The sequence below is a fragment of the Planococcus citri genome, chromosome 1, assembly GCF_950023065.1.
Source record: "Planococcus citri chromosome 1, ihPlaCitr1.1, whole genome shotgun sequence".
NCBI classification, from domain to species: Eukaryota; Metazoa; Arthropoda; class Insecta; order Hemiptera; family Pseudococcidae; genus Planococcus; species Planococcus citri.
This window is the reverse complement of record NC_088677.1, coordinates 37,496,017-37,515,138: the sequence shown is the minus strand read 5'-3', so window position 1 is coordinate 37,515,138 and position 19,122 is coordinate 37,496,017. Positions and strand designations below refer to the sequence as shown.

At 37.5% G+C, this 19,122-nt stretch overlaps 1 protein-coding gene across 1 annotated transcript; it reads left to right on the top strand.

The window, feature by feature from the left end:
- Positions 1–11,076: 11,076 nt before the first annotated feature.
- Positions 11,077–16,347, top strand: LOC135831759 (thioredoxin domain-containing protein 2-like). The gene is made up of 5 exons (XM_065344488.1): positions 11,077–11,355; positions 13,951–14,002; positions 15,506–15,610; positions 15,798–15,923; positions 16,044–16,347. The coding sequence occupies exons 1-5, from the start codon at positions 11,216–11,218 to the stop codon at positions 16,107–16,109; spliced, it is 489 nt and encodes a 162-aa protein (XP_065200560.1). The 5' UTR covers positions 11,077–11,215; the 3' UTR covers positions 16,110–16,347.
- Positions 16,348–19,122: the final 2,775 nt, after the last annotated feature.

The following is a 19,122-nucleotide window of genomic DNA, read 5'->3' as shown; positions in this document are numbered from 1 at the left end:
ACACTAAAATCAGAATCATTGCCCCTTCAAATTTCAAGTTAGGCAAAAAGTTTATATGAGGTTTTTTGTTTCTTTCGCCAACCTCTACCAGCTCCATAGACTACTTTTGAAATATTTCATCATTTTAAAATTTCTCGAAATTCGCTAAAATTTTAAGTTTTCAAGTTGGCAGCACTGCGTCCCAAAAACAAGCCTTGCTTCGGAGAAACCGAAGACGTTGCGTGTGGAGCTCCTAAACGTACTGCATGTATGCAACCCTCCGAGCTTCTCACTGTGCTTATTACTCTTCGAAACGAAAATACTGATTTTTTACTTCAACTATTTTTTGGTCACCCGGTAGCTTTTTTCATTCTTGATGTATTTGAGAATAATCGAAAAAACGGCAAAAACAGCCCATTTAAACTCGAAATTTGGGCCCTTTAATTTCAATAGATCAAACTGGGAATTTTTTTCTGATTTTTCGGGTATTTATTTTTCTTGCAGCTTTATAGTATAGAGATACCATTTACAGGGAAAACTCTTGCATGTATCTTACTTTTATTGATTTTTTCCTCTTGTCTTGGACATTGGTGTTTTTCTCTTCTTCCTTCCAGAGGTACCTGGTGTTGCCTCTTATCTTATTTTCAGCGCCATCATTGGGGTCATTGGTATCACTGTAATCCTCATCACTTGATTCATTGCCTTCTGTGTGAGGTAGCTGTCGCAACATATCAAAAATGTTGATATTTGCCTCGTTTCCCTTTCTTACCATTTCCAATAAGGCAGGCACATGAAAAAACTTGGCCTCCTTGGTAAGAAGGTGCTCTTCATATGAGCGTGCGTGAGTGTTCATATTGAGCCCTTGTATGCTTGCTATCCTGTAAATTACATTACATTGAGAAAACCTCATTAAATGCAAGAACAAGCTAGACTAAAAAAGTATGTACAATTTTTTGATCCATGGGTCTTTTTTGTGATAAATGAGTCGTTTTTAATCGATATATTCGAAGTCGATATAAGATTTAGATAGGTAGTTTAGAAATACAGTAGGTAGGCAGTATAACGTTATCGATTGGTTTCGTTTTAGTTTCGGATTACTAGCTTTAACGTTTTTGCTTTAAAACTTGCTGTAATTTATTTTTAAGAGCTTTTGTAAAGTTCAAAATACCAAATGACTTTTAATATTGTTTTGCACGTTGAAATAAACGTATGGTTTTTAATGTGTTATTTTTTCTTCGATCTGCACGTTGTGCACGTTTTTATATAAATCAAATTTATTCGATGGATCGCGATTTTACTGCGAATTTTTATCTTTCGACGACATGGTAGCATCGCTTTGGTTTCGATCTACGGTTTAACGGTAATTTTATGAACGTTTTAGTGTTTTAATTCACCTAGCGGTGACCGAAATGGTGTATAGGCTAGGCCTAACACGTAAGTACTTTTCATCGTCCTAGACGACCGATTTATTTCGCTATTTTACGCGACCGCTTTTCGCTGTACGCGACCGATTTTGCCTTGCGCGACCGAAGGTGTTTTTATCGTCTGTTTCGGTGATCTGGGCTGGTGTCCGATACGCTGAACAGATTGGTCGAGCACGTGTTACGCTCTGATACGTTTTTGCCCAGTAAATGGTAAAAACTCGAGCTCAATTGGAAGCTGAAGCTGCTCGTAAAGCTGCCAAGAACAGAAAGCGTAAAGAAAGACGCCAGCGAAACTCAGCACTGGCTGACCAACAGAATAGAGACGACGAGGAAGAAGAAATTCAACCAGTCGCTATGGCCTAAGTACCTGCTTTAGTTGAGCGTTCGCAACAGTTCGATGGTGCCGAGGTTCGGTACGATAGCTGGATTATCCGGCTGAAAATTCGATTGGCAGCGTTAGGCCTGACCAAAGCCTGCGAGTCGGCTGAAGCTGAGACGGTGGAAAAGCGGGCTCAAGCCATCGACACCATATATTCGATGATGACACAGCAACTGGCCCAAATGTTTACGCAGACAACGCCGTTTGCGATACTGAAAGCGCTCGAAGAACGTTATGGTACAAAGACTGCCGCCCAGAAATGCGCCGCCAAGCTTCGCCTAGCCAACATACAATTGGTTCATTTTAAAACGCCGCAAGAATATTGTGATATGGTTCGAAAATTATGTACGGTACCGGTGAAGTCGATGAAGCTGCTTGGCTGTTGAACGGGCTTCCAAAGAACGCTGATGGTAACAATATTCGAATATCTGCACGCACTTCGATGCTGATGAACGGTAGCACCGTTGGAATACGTGAAGCGATCATTGAGGCGTTTCGTACTGATTGTCCGACTGTTCCGTCGTCGTCTTCTGCTACGCCGAGATCTTCTGCAATGTCGGCTGCCGGTGATACACGTCCTACCTGCCACTATTGTCATAAACCTGGTCATCTTGCGCGACAGTGTCGCCTGAAACAAAGTAGAGGTAATGTTATTAATAGTAATAATGGTTTAAACACCTTTATACCGTATAATAATCGTAATGGAGGGCCTAATGGTAGGAATTATAGTGGTTTTAACGGTCGTAGCGGTTCGTACAACGGGCCTAGGCAAACTCAGGGTCATCAAGGGACTGGTCAAGGCGAGTGTAGTGTTCAACAGGCTGCTCATTCGGCCGGAGGCTCCGCTGGTTCGGGCTCCGGTACGAATACGAATCAGAATTGGAAGGGTCCGAACGACCCAAACCCTCCTCGTTGTTTTCGCTGTAAGGGCTACGGACATATCGTCGCTAATTGTCCGAAATGGGGCGATAATACTAGTCAGAATCGTCGTCCGAACAATATCACCGGTACTGCTCTGATGGCTGGTGGAGTAGGTACCTATACCAGTTCACCTGGTCCGAACAAAATCGTATTCATGCTCGATAGTGGAGTGACAAATCATTTTGTTAATTCCGAAGAATACTTTGTTGAGTTGAGAGAAGTTCGTGAGCTTGTACGTACGGCTCAAAAAGGTCAATTTGTGACTGTAACTCGCGAAGGGACTATAGTTTTGTATGACGGTGAGAATAGGCGCTACACCATGGAAGGTGTCAAGTACTCTGAGGAGTTTGAGTCGAATTTGTTGTCGAGCCAACGTATACGTGAGAAGGGGTGTCGAATTGAATTGGCTGAGGAGGTCGCTTTGTTCGATCCAAGTGGGTCTTTGATCGCGAAAGCAGAGTTAAACGAAGATAATCTGCATGTATTTAAGTTCAGGTACGATTTGGCCTATGAATCGGCGTCAGTGGTCGTGGATGAAAACGTTAGGCTCTGGCACCGTCGCTTGGGCCACGCTTGTGGCGATACAATCGCGAACATTCCCGGCATACCTTCGAATAAGGTATTGACTACGACGACCTGTGGAGTGTGTTCAAGATCGAAAATGTGTAGGCTTCCGTGCTGCACTGAGAGAGCGACTGCTGGCAGGGTCTTGGAGCTTGTCCACACCGATACGGTTGGCCCTCTGCCAGTTTCGGTCGACGGTTGCTCCTTTATATTGTTATTCCTCGACGATTTTACCCATTTTGCGGTGATGTATTGTTTGAAAAATAGGGGAGAGACTGGAAAGTGCTTCGAAAACTTTGAGAAAGTGGCCACCGCGAAATTTGGCGTGAAAATCCATAAGCTGAGGTGCGATAACGCTTTAGAATTCGTGCGGGGCCAGACAAGGTCGATTTGCGATGCACGAGGTATCGTTCAACAGCCGAGCGAACCGTACGTGCATGAACATAATGGCAAGATAGAACGCCTTAACCGTACGGTCGTAGAGAAAATGCGCGCCATGCTGTACGACTCCGGTATGCCTTCCAAATATTGGTCATACGCGGCTTACATGGCGTGCGACATAGTAAACAGATTACCTAGTCGAGCCATCGGCGGTGAAATCCCGTACGAGCTCTGGAATAACAAGCCTGTCGATTGGCAACAAATCCGTCTGTTCGGTTGTCTGGTTCGGTCGTTCATTACACCTGAAAAACGTAAGAAAATAGATAAGAAATCGTTGGACTTGGTTCTTGTTGGCTACACTGATACTGGGTATCGTTTATTGGACGTATTTACCAACAAGGTTATTCCGGCGACCCATGTAAAGGTTGATGAGTCCATCGTTTACGCTGATTTTGTCGAGCATATCGACGTTACCGAAGAATATCTCGCCGAAGAATATGAACGTCCCGGTGACGTGGCGATGATGGCGACGTGCGTTCCGCAGGTGACATACGAAGAGGCGATCTCCGGTAAGGATAGCGAGAAATGGAAGGAGGCCATGGCGGCCGAATTGTCGATGCTTCAACGTATGCAGACGTATAAAATCGTCGAGCGACCTGCGGACAAAAAAGTGCTTGGTTTGAAATGGGTCTTCAGAATCAAAAGCGACGGTACGTATAAGGCGCGTATCGTCGTACTGGGTTATATGGAGCGGTTGGCGCTCAGTGACTTCGACGTGTACACGCCGGTCGTTTCAGTCGACGTCGTTCGGGCATTGATTGCCTTGGCTATTCGGTTCGATTGGCAATTACGCCACTGTGATATTACTGGCGCATTTTTGTATGGAAAATTGCCTTACCGAGTGTATGTGAATCTGCCAAAAGGCTTCCAGTATTTTGGTCGGCTGAAGGATCCGGTGTTGGAACTCTGGCGTTCTTTGTACGGTCTCAGGTTGTCCCCTGTAACGTGGTACGACGAGTTAAAACGAATACTCATTAAAGTAGGCCTAATTGTATCGTGGTATTGCGCCACTCTTTTTATTTGTGCTTCGACACCTACTAGGTGTATTGTTGGTGTGTACGTAGATGATTTGCTCATCACCGGTTACGATAACGCGCTTATCGAGCAGGTGCTCGACTTGCTGAAGCAAAATTTCGAGGTCAAGGACCTCGGTCCTGTCCAAAAGTATCTAGGTGTTCGTGTAAAAAGAACGGATGAAGCCATTTACCTCGATCAGACGGAGTACATCGCTATGGTATGCGATAAGTTCGGTTTATCTGACGCTGACAGTGTTAAAAAGCCCGTAGAGGACATCTCGTTTATGGATCCCAACGTTGAAATCGATCCGAAATTAGAGACCTTGTGTAGGTCAATGATAGGCTGTCTTTCCTATATTTCGATCTGGACACGTCCAGATATCTCGTACTCGGTCAACTTGGTCTCTCGTTATCAATCTAAGCCCTCAGCGTCGTTAGTATTGGCCTGTAAACGTATAATAAAATATTTAAAAGGTACCGCCGAGCGTAAATTATGTTTTACTGCGTTTGATAATACGTTACTCACCGTGTATAGTGATTCTGATCACACCGGTGATAAAGCTGATAGGGTCTCGACGTCTGGTTTCATCGTGTTTTTGTATGGCTGCGCCATCCAATGGAAGTCTAGAAAACAGCGTTGTGTCGTATGTAGTTCCGCCGAAGCCGAGTATATGGCGCTGGCCGACGCTGTCGTCGAAATTCGAGCCCAGAGAAATCTTTTGAAGTCGCTCGACTTTGTTCTTCAGACTACGTTGCTCGCCGGTGACAGTAATTCGGCGATGAATATAGTCCATAACCCAATGGAATCTCGTAAGACCAGACACATCGATGTCTCGTACCATTTAACCAAGGAAGCTGTAAAAAATAAAGAAGTTAAGCTCGTAAAAGTACCTGGTGAGTACAACATTGCAGATGTCTTCACGAAATCTTTACCTGGTTCGAAGTTAAAAGATTTACTTCTATCTATACTCGTCGATGACCTGCTCCCTTCATAGTGTCTCTTTTTGTTTGGTAATTTCTCGTTCTTGCAGACGACCTGGTCGATCTGTAAACACAATGGTGTTTTTTTATTTTTTATTTTTATTATTTTAATTAATTTAATGTAGTAGGTACTTAGTACTTGAAAAACGTGTACTTACTTTTTGATAGATGTTTTTATCGTGCATTTTTATTTCTGTGTCGTTTATTCTTAGTTTATCATCTCGCTGATGGCGAACATACGTGTTGGTTTTATACCTGAAATTATTCATTGTGTTATATCAATTATGTTAATGTGTTTTATGTTTATTTTTGTATTTTATACTACTATGTACGTGTTTTAATTATTTTAATGATTATTCAATCTGTTTTTTAATTTTATTTACCTGTATTTAATCCGGTTCGGTAGTTTGAAAAATTTCACCTTTTTGCTGTTTGTTTTGAGTCGAAAGATCTGCATCATTGTTTCGCAGCGTAATGGCTTTTGCCTTGTTTTTGCTCGAGAATAGTTTTTAATCGCGTTTCATTGAAAAGTATTAGTTTTTATTCGAGTTTTTATTAATTTTAATTAGTTTAATTGATCGATTAAAAGTGAAAGCTCGTAAATATTTATCTTTTTACCGTGTTTGTGTTTTTGTTTTTGTTGTTTTTGAGCTTTCACCGTTAGAATTTTTTGTACGCTCGATGTTTTCTAAATTTCCCCATTAGATGGGTTAAATTTAAGGAGGAGCGTGATAAATGAGTCGTTTTTAATCGATATATTCGAAGTCGATATAAGATTTAGATAGGTAGTTTAGAAATACAGTAGGTAGGCAGTATAACGTTATCGATTGGTTTCGTTTTAGTTTCGGATTACTAGCTTTAACGTTTTTGCTTTAAAACTTGCTGTAATTTATTTTTAAGAGCTTTTGTAAAGTTCAAAATACCAAATGACTTTTAATATTGTTTTGCACGTTGAAATAAACGTATGGTTTTTAATGTGTTATTTTTTCTTCGATCTGCACGTTGTGCACGTTTTTATATAAATCAAATTTATTCGATGGATCGCGATTTTACTGCGAATTTTTATCTTTTGACGACATTTTTCAAAGACTGAGGCCATTGCCAGCAAGTTCTGTACTTGGTGAGCAGACACACCTGGTTGAATATTAAGTTCTTCGGATACAAATTGAAAGGCCTTGCTGCTATTGATAAATGCTTTATCTTGATTGTTACAGTTGAGTGCAAAAAGGTAATTTGGAAGATGTTCGCTGGTTTGGTTCCCCGTTGGTGTCACCAGCTTGTTTCTTAGAGCCAGAACTCTTTTTATGGCCTTCAATTTGAGAGGTCTGAGCATAGTGAGGACCAGCAGGTGTTGATCGGTTTTACCCATCAGAGTGACTACTTGGATTTTTCTTACCAAGTTGGAGAGATCCTCTGATGCTCCCCTTGGAGCTGGAATGGCACCTACAAAAGTAGTTCAGGTATTACTTGGATTCTACTTACATTTTTTCTCAGTTTTTACTTACCAGAAAGTTTCTCTCTGTTTTCAAATTGCTCAACACTAACAGATGCGAATGCACCACTTCTACACATGTTGTAAATTGTTACAATCACAATGGTGTAGTAACAGAGCTGCTTATACCTATGTATCATACGTGAAATCAACTATTTGTTTTTCTCTAGTGAATTCAGTCAACTTTTGGGTGGCATACTGGTACATGGAATCAATATCTTCTTTAGGCAGAAGTTCCTTTGGCTCATTGATTGCTTCAACTTTTTGTCTCATGCTTGTCTGTGCTTGAGTTAATTTTGCCTCCATGGAAAATTCCACCTGCAACTCCAAATCATACCCATTTGTCTTACAGCGAACCAGTCTCAGTAACATACCTGGAATGAAACCAAAATTAGTTGATGATTCTGAAATAGAGTGGCCCAAAAGTCTCACGCCGCTTGGGTAACTGGTGGTTCACATAAACCTCCATATGTTCCCCTTCAATAATAAACACTATTCAACCAATACACCTTTGGAAAGGGGTAAGTTACCACTTTCCAAAGGTGTATTGGTTGCATAGTTTTTATTATTTAAGGGGAACATATGGAGGTTTATGTGAACCATTAGTTACCCAAGTGGCGCGGGACTTTTGCGCCACCCTGTATTTAACTGAATTGAAAACACCACACATACTCAATTTGGATACTAATATAATATTGTTGCTAACGCAATTTTTGCATTCCTTTTTGTGAGATTGCTAATTGCTCCACTTGCATAGTATCAAAGTGTTTGTGGTATGCTAGTAGGTACCAGGCAAACAGCAGTATTTCACTCATTGTCTGGGCGATCCAGGATTTCTATAATTTTGCGAGTATTGTTCCCTCAGCTTTCCCCCTCTTGTTGATACATCCTGGTGCTGGTGGAGATGTAGGTTCAGGTTCTGGTTCTGATTCCTGTTCTGTGTCACTGCTCTCACACTTTATTTGTGTCACTAATTTTCGCATTTGGTAATCCATCCAGGTCCGGATCAGTTTATCTCTAGTAGCGATCATGGAGACAGTATCTTTCCTGCAAAAGAACATACACATATGTGAGGGCGCATACGGAAAGGGGCCTTATGACCAGAAAATCAATTTTTTATTTCTGCGCCAAATTTTTGTAGGGACTCTTTAAAAATTGAGTAGAACCCTCCATAGGCCCCAATTTTTATTATTACATCGATTTTTTTTTTACTTTGAAGCGAAGCATGCATACATTTATCATTCATAAAAGTTGAAAAATGACGCAAAAAAATTGAAAAAAGATGTAAAAACGTGTAAAAAAATGAAAATTTTACATAAACTCGTGACTTTATTAAGACATGAGTGGAAAAAATCATTAAAAAAATTTTCCGATAGCGGAACTGGAATCAAAGACTTTCGGCAAGGTACATACACCTAGCCACCGGTATCGATTTACGAAATGTATTTTTTAACAATATATATATACCTAACTTTAATGTGAAACTATATAAAAAACACAAGTTGAACCAAAAAACACGGCCACAATCAGCAGCAACCGATTTTTATCAAAACTAATACCCTAAAATTCTTGATAATATCAACAGAATTGCTCACTTTATCAACTTTCTAATGCCTAATTTGGCCAGTACAGGTCGTTGGAGGATGTGTGTGAATGTGTGATAATGTATAGGACCTTCGAAGTTGGAATAGCCATATGTAATCGTACCTTAAAACAAGGGAAATAACGCAAAACTTTGAACCCTCCTCTTGTGAAATTTTACTTTTGGCCGTAAGGTCCCTTTCCGTATGCGCCCTCACATATAGATCACATCAAGTTTATTATTTCATGAATTCATGATACATACAAGTAGGTACTCACTTTTTTCTGCCAGTGAACAGTTGAGCAAGGTTACCATTACCCTCAAAAAAGTTCCTACAACAATTTCAGGGAACTTTTTTTTTTTTTTTTTTGGTCATATGGTCTGTTTTTGTATGCGCCCTCACATATGGACATTTGTGACGGCGGAGGCCTCTGAACATTCCCCCGCAGTCTGGACATTCTTTATGTCCTTTATGTTTTAAAACTTTCTTTTTATGAAGGTTGCTTTGCTACTACGTAGTAGTGTAGTACATACATAATGCTGGCCTTTCTGTTGGATTACATATGGCATTTACAAAACTGGTTGTGGCGGGTGGTATCCCACTGTTCCGTGCATCTCGGCTGGTATACAATCGTAAAGCTGTACTAATGCATGCAATTTTTCGTGTATAAAATACAATTTTTTCAATTGGTTGCAGGTTTGAGTGAACTTTTGTGCAGTCTCAAATTAAGGACGATGAAATTCTCAATGGATTGATGTTAAATTTAGGTACAATATTTTATTTGATGAAACCAACGCAGAAGAAACCATATAATACACAATGTTGTGAAATAGGACGAGATGAGTAAACATATCCGATGATTAATTCAAGTACGAGTACATAATTAGACATGTGGCTGAATTACCGAACCTGAGTAGTTCATCTGCATTAAAAGTAGTTGGCAGAGATATCTCCGAGTATACCTGAAAGGAATACAAAACAACTAAAATTTATAGCAAAGGGAACCTCTCGTGGCGATTCATGGAAAGAGCATCGTCTGAAACCTCGTAGGTACCTACTTAAAAGTTAAGCTGCTGCTGCTCAAATTAATTTTTCAATTTTTGGCGATTAAAATGGAAAGTAGTCCTGAAATTATTAAATGCTCCCTTGAACTGAACTTTGCTATTTCTGGCCATAACACATAAATTGATAAAATTTATGATCAATATGAAATTTTAAGATTATATTAATTGAAATGAAGAATTTTTGATCAATATAAATTTAGAATTATATATCATGTGATAAAATTTTTGATCAATATGAAATTATAATGAATAAAATTAATGATACAAAAATGAATTTATAGGTCGTTGACAAATTTTTCATTGTCTGACTTATTTCCGATTTTCAATCAGCTTTAACACGCACGCAAAATTATGAAGGCTGATATGTATGTTCTTTTATGAGCACTTTTTCACAACTTTGGAAGCCTAAGTACATGAAGAGGTAAAAATAAAATTGAATAGATAGGTACCTACTTAGTTCTTTTATTTTTCATACGTTTTCAATTTTTTTTTCTTTTTGAACTTTATTAAACTCTGCACTCAAAATAGGAATATATTACACTGAAAAACTGAAGCTCCCGGGTTTTGGCACCAAAATTTGAAGCAGCAAAAACTAGAGGAGGCGGATAACTTTATGTACCGATTGGCCTACGTGTCGTTCTTCAGATCAATTATAGTATTATTTTAATATACGAAGATTCTGTATTATGTTAGTACTTTTTTTTATCTAATAGGTAACTAAGTACATGTTTTGATAAAAAACTGTTTTCAAATTTTATTTTCATTTTCTAAGATACATTTTTAAAATTAAGCGTATTCAACTCGAAGGGTGATGCGATGAGAGGATATGTCACGCGGCGCGAGCAAGCGACCACTAATATGTACGTACCTTCGCAATAAAAAGTAGCAAATAGACATGAAATTAGCAAATCAAATTTGATTGCTGCTGAATTGCTATTGTGTGAACTGGGTCTCTCGCGAAAATCGTTCCGCTCGTACGTTACATCCAATCCTTTCATTTTTTCTGATTTTCATCAGGCTACGTTTTTAGGTGTAATATTGTAGGAGTACCAAAATGCTTGATTATGGCTTCCGCAGATCATTTAATTAGTAAATTACATCAGATTTATTAATTATCAAATTTATGAAGCCGGGGTAAAGGGCAACCTTAATCATTTAATAAACGTACATCTACATACATACCTACTTACATTTTTCAGGTTGAATAAAAGTAGCGAGTAAATACATAGCTTCTTGCTATCTATTTAAGTACCTATCTTTAAAAATTACAACACGACCAAACGGATTAGAATTGAGCAGTGAGTATGAGCAGGCTTTCCATGTGAAATGTTAACTTTTTGCTAGGTATCTTCAACCTAACCTGTTTTGAAAATGTGTATTTTTCGAAAAACGGAAATGTTTTTATGTGCTACGGTTATCGTAAGTTTAATGTGTCTATCATGTTCAAGTGAAAAAAACTTGGCCAGGGAAGATGAGCAACCACTCTCACCAAAAAATTCTCAAACTGACAAGTAGGTAATTGTATTTAATTGATTCCTTCTTTTGTTTTTTCAGATAGATAATGTAAACTTTTGATAGTTAGGCTAGAACTACATGTACCTACTTAATTATCAAAAACTTGAATAAAACTTATCGATAGGTATGTACTTCTCAAATTTTCAATAGAAACATGATAGCAACAATTTTTGGAAGTTGAATTTTTTAATTTTCTCATCAGAAGTAAGAAAGCATACTATGTACATACTTATTCCGTTTTGCTTGGAAAAAATTTGTGGGTTATAACTTATAAGTCCTCAATGAAAACTTTGAAATGGATAATCGACAATGAGTACCTACTACCTACTCACAAAAATCAGTATTTCTAAAAACAGAGGTTTGTTCCTACTCATAAGGGAGGTGTCCCGGGTGACATTCACAGATTTCAACGATTCTTGCACCATTGGATAGGGGACATCGAACATACCCCACCCTAAAATTTTTAGCTGCTGAAGTTGATATTTCGATTTTTTAGAGCAATTTTTCGATTTTCACATAGCAATTATGAAAAATTGGCCAAAAATAGTCGGCGCAGATCGCATACCTAAACCTTCAATATTATTTGAGCATTGCAATACATATGATAAGACTAGTTCATGGTGAAATTGTCAGCTGCTGAAGTTGATATTTCGGCCCTCCGAGGGGATTTTTTGATTTTCACATAGACATTTTGAAAAATTGGTCAAAAATAGCCGGCGTAGGTCGCATACCGAAACCTGTCACATTATTTGGGCATTTTAATACATATGATGAGACTAGTCCACGGTGAAATGTTCAGCGGCTGAAGTTGATATTTCAGCCGTCCAGGGCGATTTTTCGTTTTTTTCAAAATTGCAATGTGAAAATCGAAAAATTGCCCTGGAAGGCTGAAATATCAACTTCAGCAGCTGAAAATTTGGATTTAGGCTATGTTCGATGTCCTTTATCCAATGACGCAAGAATCGCTGAAATCGGTGAATGTCGCCTGGGGCACCTCCCTTGTCAGTTTAGTATGTAGATGTGCTTTAGTATTCAATACTTTTTTACTCACATTCAATTTGGTTTGCAAGCTTGTTGTATCATCGATGAATATTGATTATCAACTTGAAACATATCAATTCATTAATAAATAAATTTCCATGTAGGTGTTACATTTTTTTCTACGCAATCGTGTACCTGACTTATTTCAGGTATTAAGCACAGCATCTACACCTACAGGAGTTCTTGGTTGCAAAAATCCCTACTTTTTTTTTACCAAGAAGAGAGGTTTCTCAACTAGCAAAAAAACGTTTGATCCGGACAAAGTTGTGTCAAAAGACCATGCAAAAATGATTCCATCATCAGTCAACATTTCTGACATTAAACTGCATTTTTCAATTTTTGATGGACTTTTAAAAATCGGGCCAAAAATTGGAAAAATTGAAATTTTATAAAGTTGGCCAGGAAAGCTGGGCATGTGCCCTATATATTTTCAACCACCCCTAACCCCATCCGATTATTGATAAATTCAAACAGTTCCTGGCAGTTCTGGAGCTTCCAGCAGCTTTTTTGGGCGTCAAAATTTTTACACAAAATTTTACCAAATGATGTTGCAAAGGTAAAATCATACTTCCCACCCTAATTTCAACATGTTGAATCGTTTGGAGATTGTTTCAAACCGTTCTACAGCCTCCTGCTTTGTTCGAGAAATTCTAGATTTTCAAAAAGTGCTAAGTGTAAAAATTGTCCAGCAATTCAACAACTTTGGGATGTATAAACGTGAAACGTTATTGGTGCCTGTTAGTGACCTGCTTGAGCGGCTTTAAATCTAAAACTTCTACAAATTCATAGTACCCGTGCTGCTTGATGAGGATAAAAATTTGAGAAAGTTTTTGAAATTCAGCTCATGCCATCGACATGCCAATTCGAGTGGAGATTGTTTTAAGCTATTTTGGAGCCTCGGTAATTTTTTCAAAAATTTCAATTTTCGAAAAAAACGCAAACGTTCTAAAATCCATCCGATTTGACTTGAGTACCTACCTACGTACATATAAAGCGCTTAGCGCGTGTTAGCGATCCCATTGAACAATTACTTACGAATTTTTTTAAATCTGTTTCTTCCTGGCTCGATGAATGGCCAACTCATTGAACGATCATTACAATATACATTTATGTACATGATGCATAATTATATGTAGGTCGGTATACCTAGGTCACCAAGTGGCGTAGCCAGGATTTTCTTAAGGAGGGGGCAAAACCAGATTTTTAGGCATGAAAAATTGAAATCAGGGGTAATTTTCTGGAAATTTATTGTGATCTGTGATGATTTTATGATAATGAAGGCAAAATTACTGCTCGAGCGAAAATTTTTAGAAAAAATGGGTCCAAACAATGAAAAAACGTCCATTTTTGCATGTTTTCTTTCAAATTTTCGCCCTTGGCTACGCCACTGCCTTAGGTCACCATACAAGTAAAATTAATTTTTTAGTTTTTCTGTTTTCTATCATGGTTGAAACTTTTTGCTTTTCAATTAATTAATTAGCTAATTAATCAATTCACTTATCCTGAATATCGCCATAAAATGATAAATTTACTTTTATGTTTTTAAATAGACACACAAGTCCAGAAGTATTGACCAGTTGCGTTTATCATGTTAAAGATGGCGTGAGTACATACATTACTATCTTATGTTCTAATTTTATGCATTTTTTTCTCAACTTGCTCATTTTCTTAATGTCGCGTCCACTATCATATAAATAGTCGATAAGGATTAAGGGTGAGCTGAAGGTAAGCAGCGCAAATCTCCACTCAACCTTTGAAGACAATAAAGACGCGCGGCATGCCTTCATTTTTCATCACATAGAGTTGTTTTGCGGATTTATGTACCTACCTACCTACCGATGTACCTATACCTTCCACTTATAATAAGGTTTTTGGTGAATGAATGGCTGAACTCTAGATTCAAATACAGTGATGAGCCTTTAACTCTGTTGTATAAAATAAAATTGACGCAATTTTCCGTGAACTAGCTTCAGAGGAGGCATTTCAAGCAAACTCGAAATTTCAGCGTGAATTGAGTTCTTTTTGATGAATAAGAAAAACAACAGTAACTCAAATCGCATAATTATTCACCTATGCCTTAATTTCTTTTTCTACAATTTTTTGGCCTGCCATCGAATCGGAGACTTCATTTACCGCCGTGATTCGCAATTCTATCGAATTCGAATTCTCACTGGTTCGTTCCCAACTTTCCTCCTCCCACAAACGGTTTTTGAATTTCATCGTGCAAGTGCAAGAACATACCTAACTGATTTCAAAATATGGAAATCATTTGAAATGTCTTTCCGGATTCTGTTAGTGTTGATATGTACCATTAATGTAACCTACGGAGCAGATATGTATGAGAAAATATATTAGAAGGGTGATTTTTCGAAGTACATACGCCAATAGTAAGTCCACAACCAGTTTTTCAGAAACTAAAAAACTGCGCATACGGAGTACTGTGATTTTTTCATCGCCAATGATGATGAAGTTGCCTACTTGAGGTATTTAGGCATCAGTCTCTTCTAAATTCCGGTTTATCACTACAAATGATATTGGTCACATGTTTCACTACCACATCCGAACGATTGGACGCACCCAACTCATTTTCGTTAAAAAGGGATTTAATGCAATTTGAAAAATCACCCTTCTTTTTCTATGTCAAGCCCTATCGCGTATACCGATGTTGTCTTTACATTTCACAAAATTCTGAAACTCTGAGTAAAATGAGCCCTATACATATGTTTGAGCATATTTCAAGAATAACCGCATTTTTACATAGGTACCTATTTTGACATTTTTTGCCGCATATTTGAGCACATTTTGTTCGTTTTTGACCTTACACATAAATTTAATTCAGCCGAGTACCGTGAATTATGCGTGCTAGGGTACATGGGTAGGTGGTAAGTAGATACTCCAGATTCCCGAACCTACTTTTCACGACTGTACAAATATGAGGTCGTCCCTCCAGGTTACTTGTTGCTGTTCTTAAAAGCATAATATTCCAAGTTTGTATCCATTGGCCATTGCGGGGCTACTTTAACGCGCAGGGTTTGTTTACTTGTGAATCCAAAAGTGGTTATAAGGTATTTTACCTGCCTACTATTTGTATTTTGATGTTTACAGATTGATCTAGATAATAAATTGAGTGAAGCCGGCGATAAGTTAGTTGCATTATATTTCTTCACGGCGATATGCGATTCATGTGAAGCGGTCGTACCGAAATTCGAGGTACTGGTGATTCTACGAGTTTGTTTTTAATTTAATTACCTAATAAGACATACGTACTTATTGAAGTATCTTCTACTGTCAACTGTAGTGCGATAGGATACGAATAGGTACGATAAATAAGTACGTAACGTATGTATGTACCTTTTTGCTTGATAGTCGATTGTTCATACTCACTCCTTTGACGCAGGAATTATGCACTGTTGAGACCAACGTTGTCTTCTTGAAAGTGGACACGAACAAGTGCGAAAATCTCCCTGATGATTATAAATTCATTCATCCGCCTACGTTTATGCTCATGAAACAGAGGAACGTGGTGAGTTTACAACTACTCGTATACGGTTACCAGTGTACAATGTTTCCCTTTAGCATCGCTCTTCCTAGGTATCAATTATTCAAGTATTGATCTGATTGTGAATATATTTTTTATCTATAGATGGACTGCTTCACAAAAGTTGGTGGGTTAGAGAAACTCAGAAAAAAATTGCATAGTCTAAATTGAAAAATGCGTAACTGTTGCTCTCTGGGCCAATCGTTGATGAGAATCGCCATCATGAGATCGATAAAAAGCAAGCATCCAAAATTAATTTTTCATTGCGAGTAGGTAGTATTTTAAAAAATGTGATTCCGCGGATTTGAATATTAATAATATACTTACTAATGCAACACTGTATGGAAAATACATTTTTATGATTTGGTTTAAGCTGGTTCGAAACAAAATAAAAAGATGAAACGACTTACAGTTTGATAATTACATTGCCTGAATCATTGATATTGTTTTTCGACAATCATTCACTCAAAATCTCAAACATCTAACATGAAAACCTCAACAACCCGCTCACTCCAGACTAAATTTCGCTCAATGGCCCGAGCACGTCATCTTCAGTATCTTCACTTTATTAGTTTTAGAATCAAACTGGAAATTTCGGAAGATTACAACGCCTTTCGCAGCGATTTGAAATGAATAAGTAAGTATAGCCATAGAAAAAGCAACTTTTTCCGGAATTTGTGGATTAGTTCAAGAATAGTTGTAATCAGGGGGGGGGGGGTATTTTTAGATTCCAATCTCCAGATAGTACTTCTTGTAGAAGATGATTTGTAAAATACGCACTGATAGGCTATTTCCAATATTCTGAAAATCGACTTCTGTAGCCCGAAATTTGGATGACGAGACATTCTCTACGTTGACAGCTCGTATAAGTTTCCTCGTAAGATTTTTTTTTTGGTTTTCAGTCAACATTTCAAAACCTAAGCATCTTTGGAGAAAATTTGTAATATGTCTAGGGTGTCCAGGAAGTGATTTGGATGCAACCGGGTACCTACGAGTAAAAAAAACGTAAGATGAACATTGAACAAGTTGCCTACATTCTGAAAATTGAAGGAAAAAATACGTTTTCAAAATGCAGTTTTGATCATGGGGGTCGGTAGTATTTTTGAAAAATGAACAAAATCACCTATTATGACTTTTTGTCTAACTTACAAATTGAAGGGGCTACAAATGATTTTTCAATTTCAAAATATCGCGATGAAAAAAAAATAAAATTTAAAAAGTTTTTGAAGCTCAACAATTTTCAATTTGCTGAAAATTCGGTTAAATTTACAATTTTCGAGCTTCAAAAGCTTTTTAAATTTTAGAGTAAGAAAAAAAATAATTATAAGAAAATTTGTTTATTTTTTGACGCAGTATTCAATTCTGCATTCATTTTTTTCATCGCGATTTTTTTAAATTTAAAAATTATTTGTAGCCCCTTTAATTCGCAAGTTAGGCAAAAAGTCATAAGTAATAGGTAATTTTGTTCATTTTTTAAAGTATGTACTACCGACCCCCATGGTAAAAATTGGATTTTGGCTCTTGTATTTTGAAAAAGTATTTTACCCCTTCAATTTTGAAGATAGGCCACACCAATAACCTTTTTTCTTAGCCGTACCCGGTTTTATACAAATTTGAACGTTTGAAGTTTGCTTTGTATATATGTACCACCACTCCCCGAAGACTCTGTAGAGAAAAAATTATGCTTTACAATAATTTAGCCTTATGCACTCTTTTTTCTGTGAATGCTTTGTTAATTTCTGAATCGGAAGAAGAACTTGTTTGCTCAAAAAAAAAAACAACAAAAAAAAACAACAATTATATTATGTGCAACTTTCAGCGACTCATTTCTTTCAATCAAAATTAATATTGCTGCCATCTATCAAATCAGTGTTTATTCATTTCAGAAAAAGCGCCAGTCACACTTTTTAGTTTTCAGAAAAATAAAACTGGTCGACTCAACTTTTTTTGAGTAGCTAGACCAAAAACGTCACTGTGAGAAAAATGCAAGGAACCCATGTGGAATGCAAATTTTCTTTGTGGAACAAATCGTAAGATTTACTCGTATGTACAGCTCTCAGTTTTTCAAGATTTATTCCTCAAATACAGGCATCATTAGCCTACATGAAATCTCGCATAACAATATCCACAAACAAATATTTTTTTCTATACAGTATGACACAAAAGTAGTGTTCGGTGGCTTTTATTTCTAAGTGGAAAAAGCTAGCGAGATGAATGAAGCGGCGTTGAGTAGAAAAAAATAAGGACTTTCAAAAGGGAGCTTGAAAATTGTAGGCCCATGCACAGGGTGTTCACACATTGAAAAACCGGTTTGGTCAAAAAATTGAAACTGGTTTTTATTGGCGCAATGTATTCTACAAACTAAGGCGACAAAAACGTGATATGCATTTTTTGAAACCGGTTCATTAATTTGCAACCAGTTGACAAAAAATACCCAAAAATTGCAGATAGAGAAAAAAGCTTGAAACAAAAGTTGTAGAGCGTGAAAAATTACACAATTCTGTCTAATGACATTTTGGTTCATTGGTTTGCATTTAGCAACCAGTTTTTGACAATCGCCTAAAAATTGGAGATAGAGAAAAAAGCTTGATACAAAAGTTGTAGAGCGTGAAAAATTGAACCATTTTCGCTGAGCGGATTTTGAAACCGGTTCATTACTTTGCAACCAGTTATCAAAAATTACCCAAAAATTGGAGATAGAGAAAAAAGCTTGAAACAAAAGTTGTAGGGGGTGAAAAATTACACAATTCTGTTCAATCACATTTGAAACCAGTTCGTTGGGTCGCATTTAGGAACCAGCTTTTGACAATCACCTGAAAATTTAAGATAGAGAAAACAAGCTTGAAACAAAAGTTTTAGAAAATGAAAAATTAAACTTTTTCCGTTAATCAGATTTTGAAACCGGTTAATTGATTCGCAGCCAGTTATTGAAACTTACCCAAAAATTGCAGATAGTGAAATAGATACCTAAGCTTGAAAGAAAAGAAAAGTCGTAGAGTGTGAAAAATAATACAATTCTGTGTAATCACATTTTGAAACCAGTTCACTGGTTTGCATTTAGCAACCATGTTCTTGACAATCACCTAAAAATTGGAGATGGAGGAAAAAGGTTGAAACAGGGGTTGTAGAGTGTGAAAAATTAAACTTTTTTCGCGAATCAGATTTTGAAACCGGTTAATAATTA

Coding starts and splice junctions, on each gene's coding strand:
- LOC135831759 (XM_065344488.1), top strand. CDS start 11,216: ATGTGTATTTTTCGAAAAACGGAAATGTTTTTATGTGCTACGGTTATC. Junction 11,356..13,950: donor AAAAATTCTCAAACTGACAA/GTAGGTAATTGT, acceptor GTTTTTAAATAG/ACACACAAGTCCAGAAGTAT. Junction 15,924..16,043: donor TCATGAAACAGAGGAACGTG/GTGAGTTTACAA, acceptor TTTTATCTATAG/ATGGACTGCTTCACAAAAGT.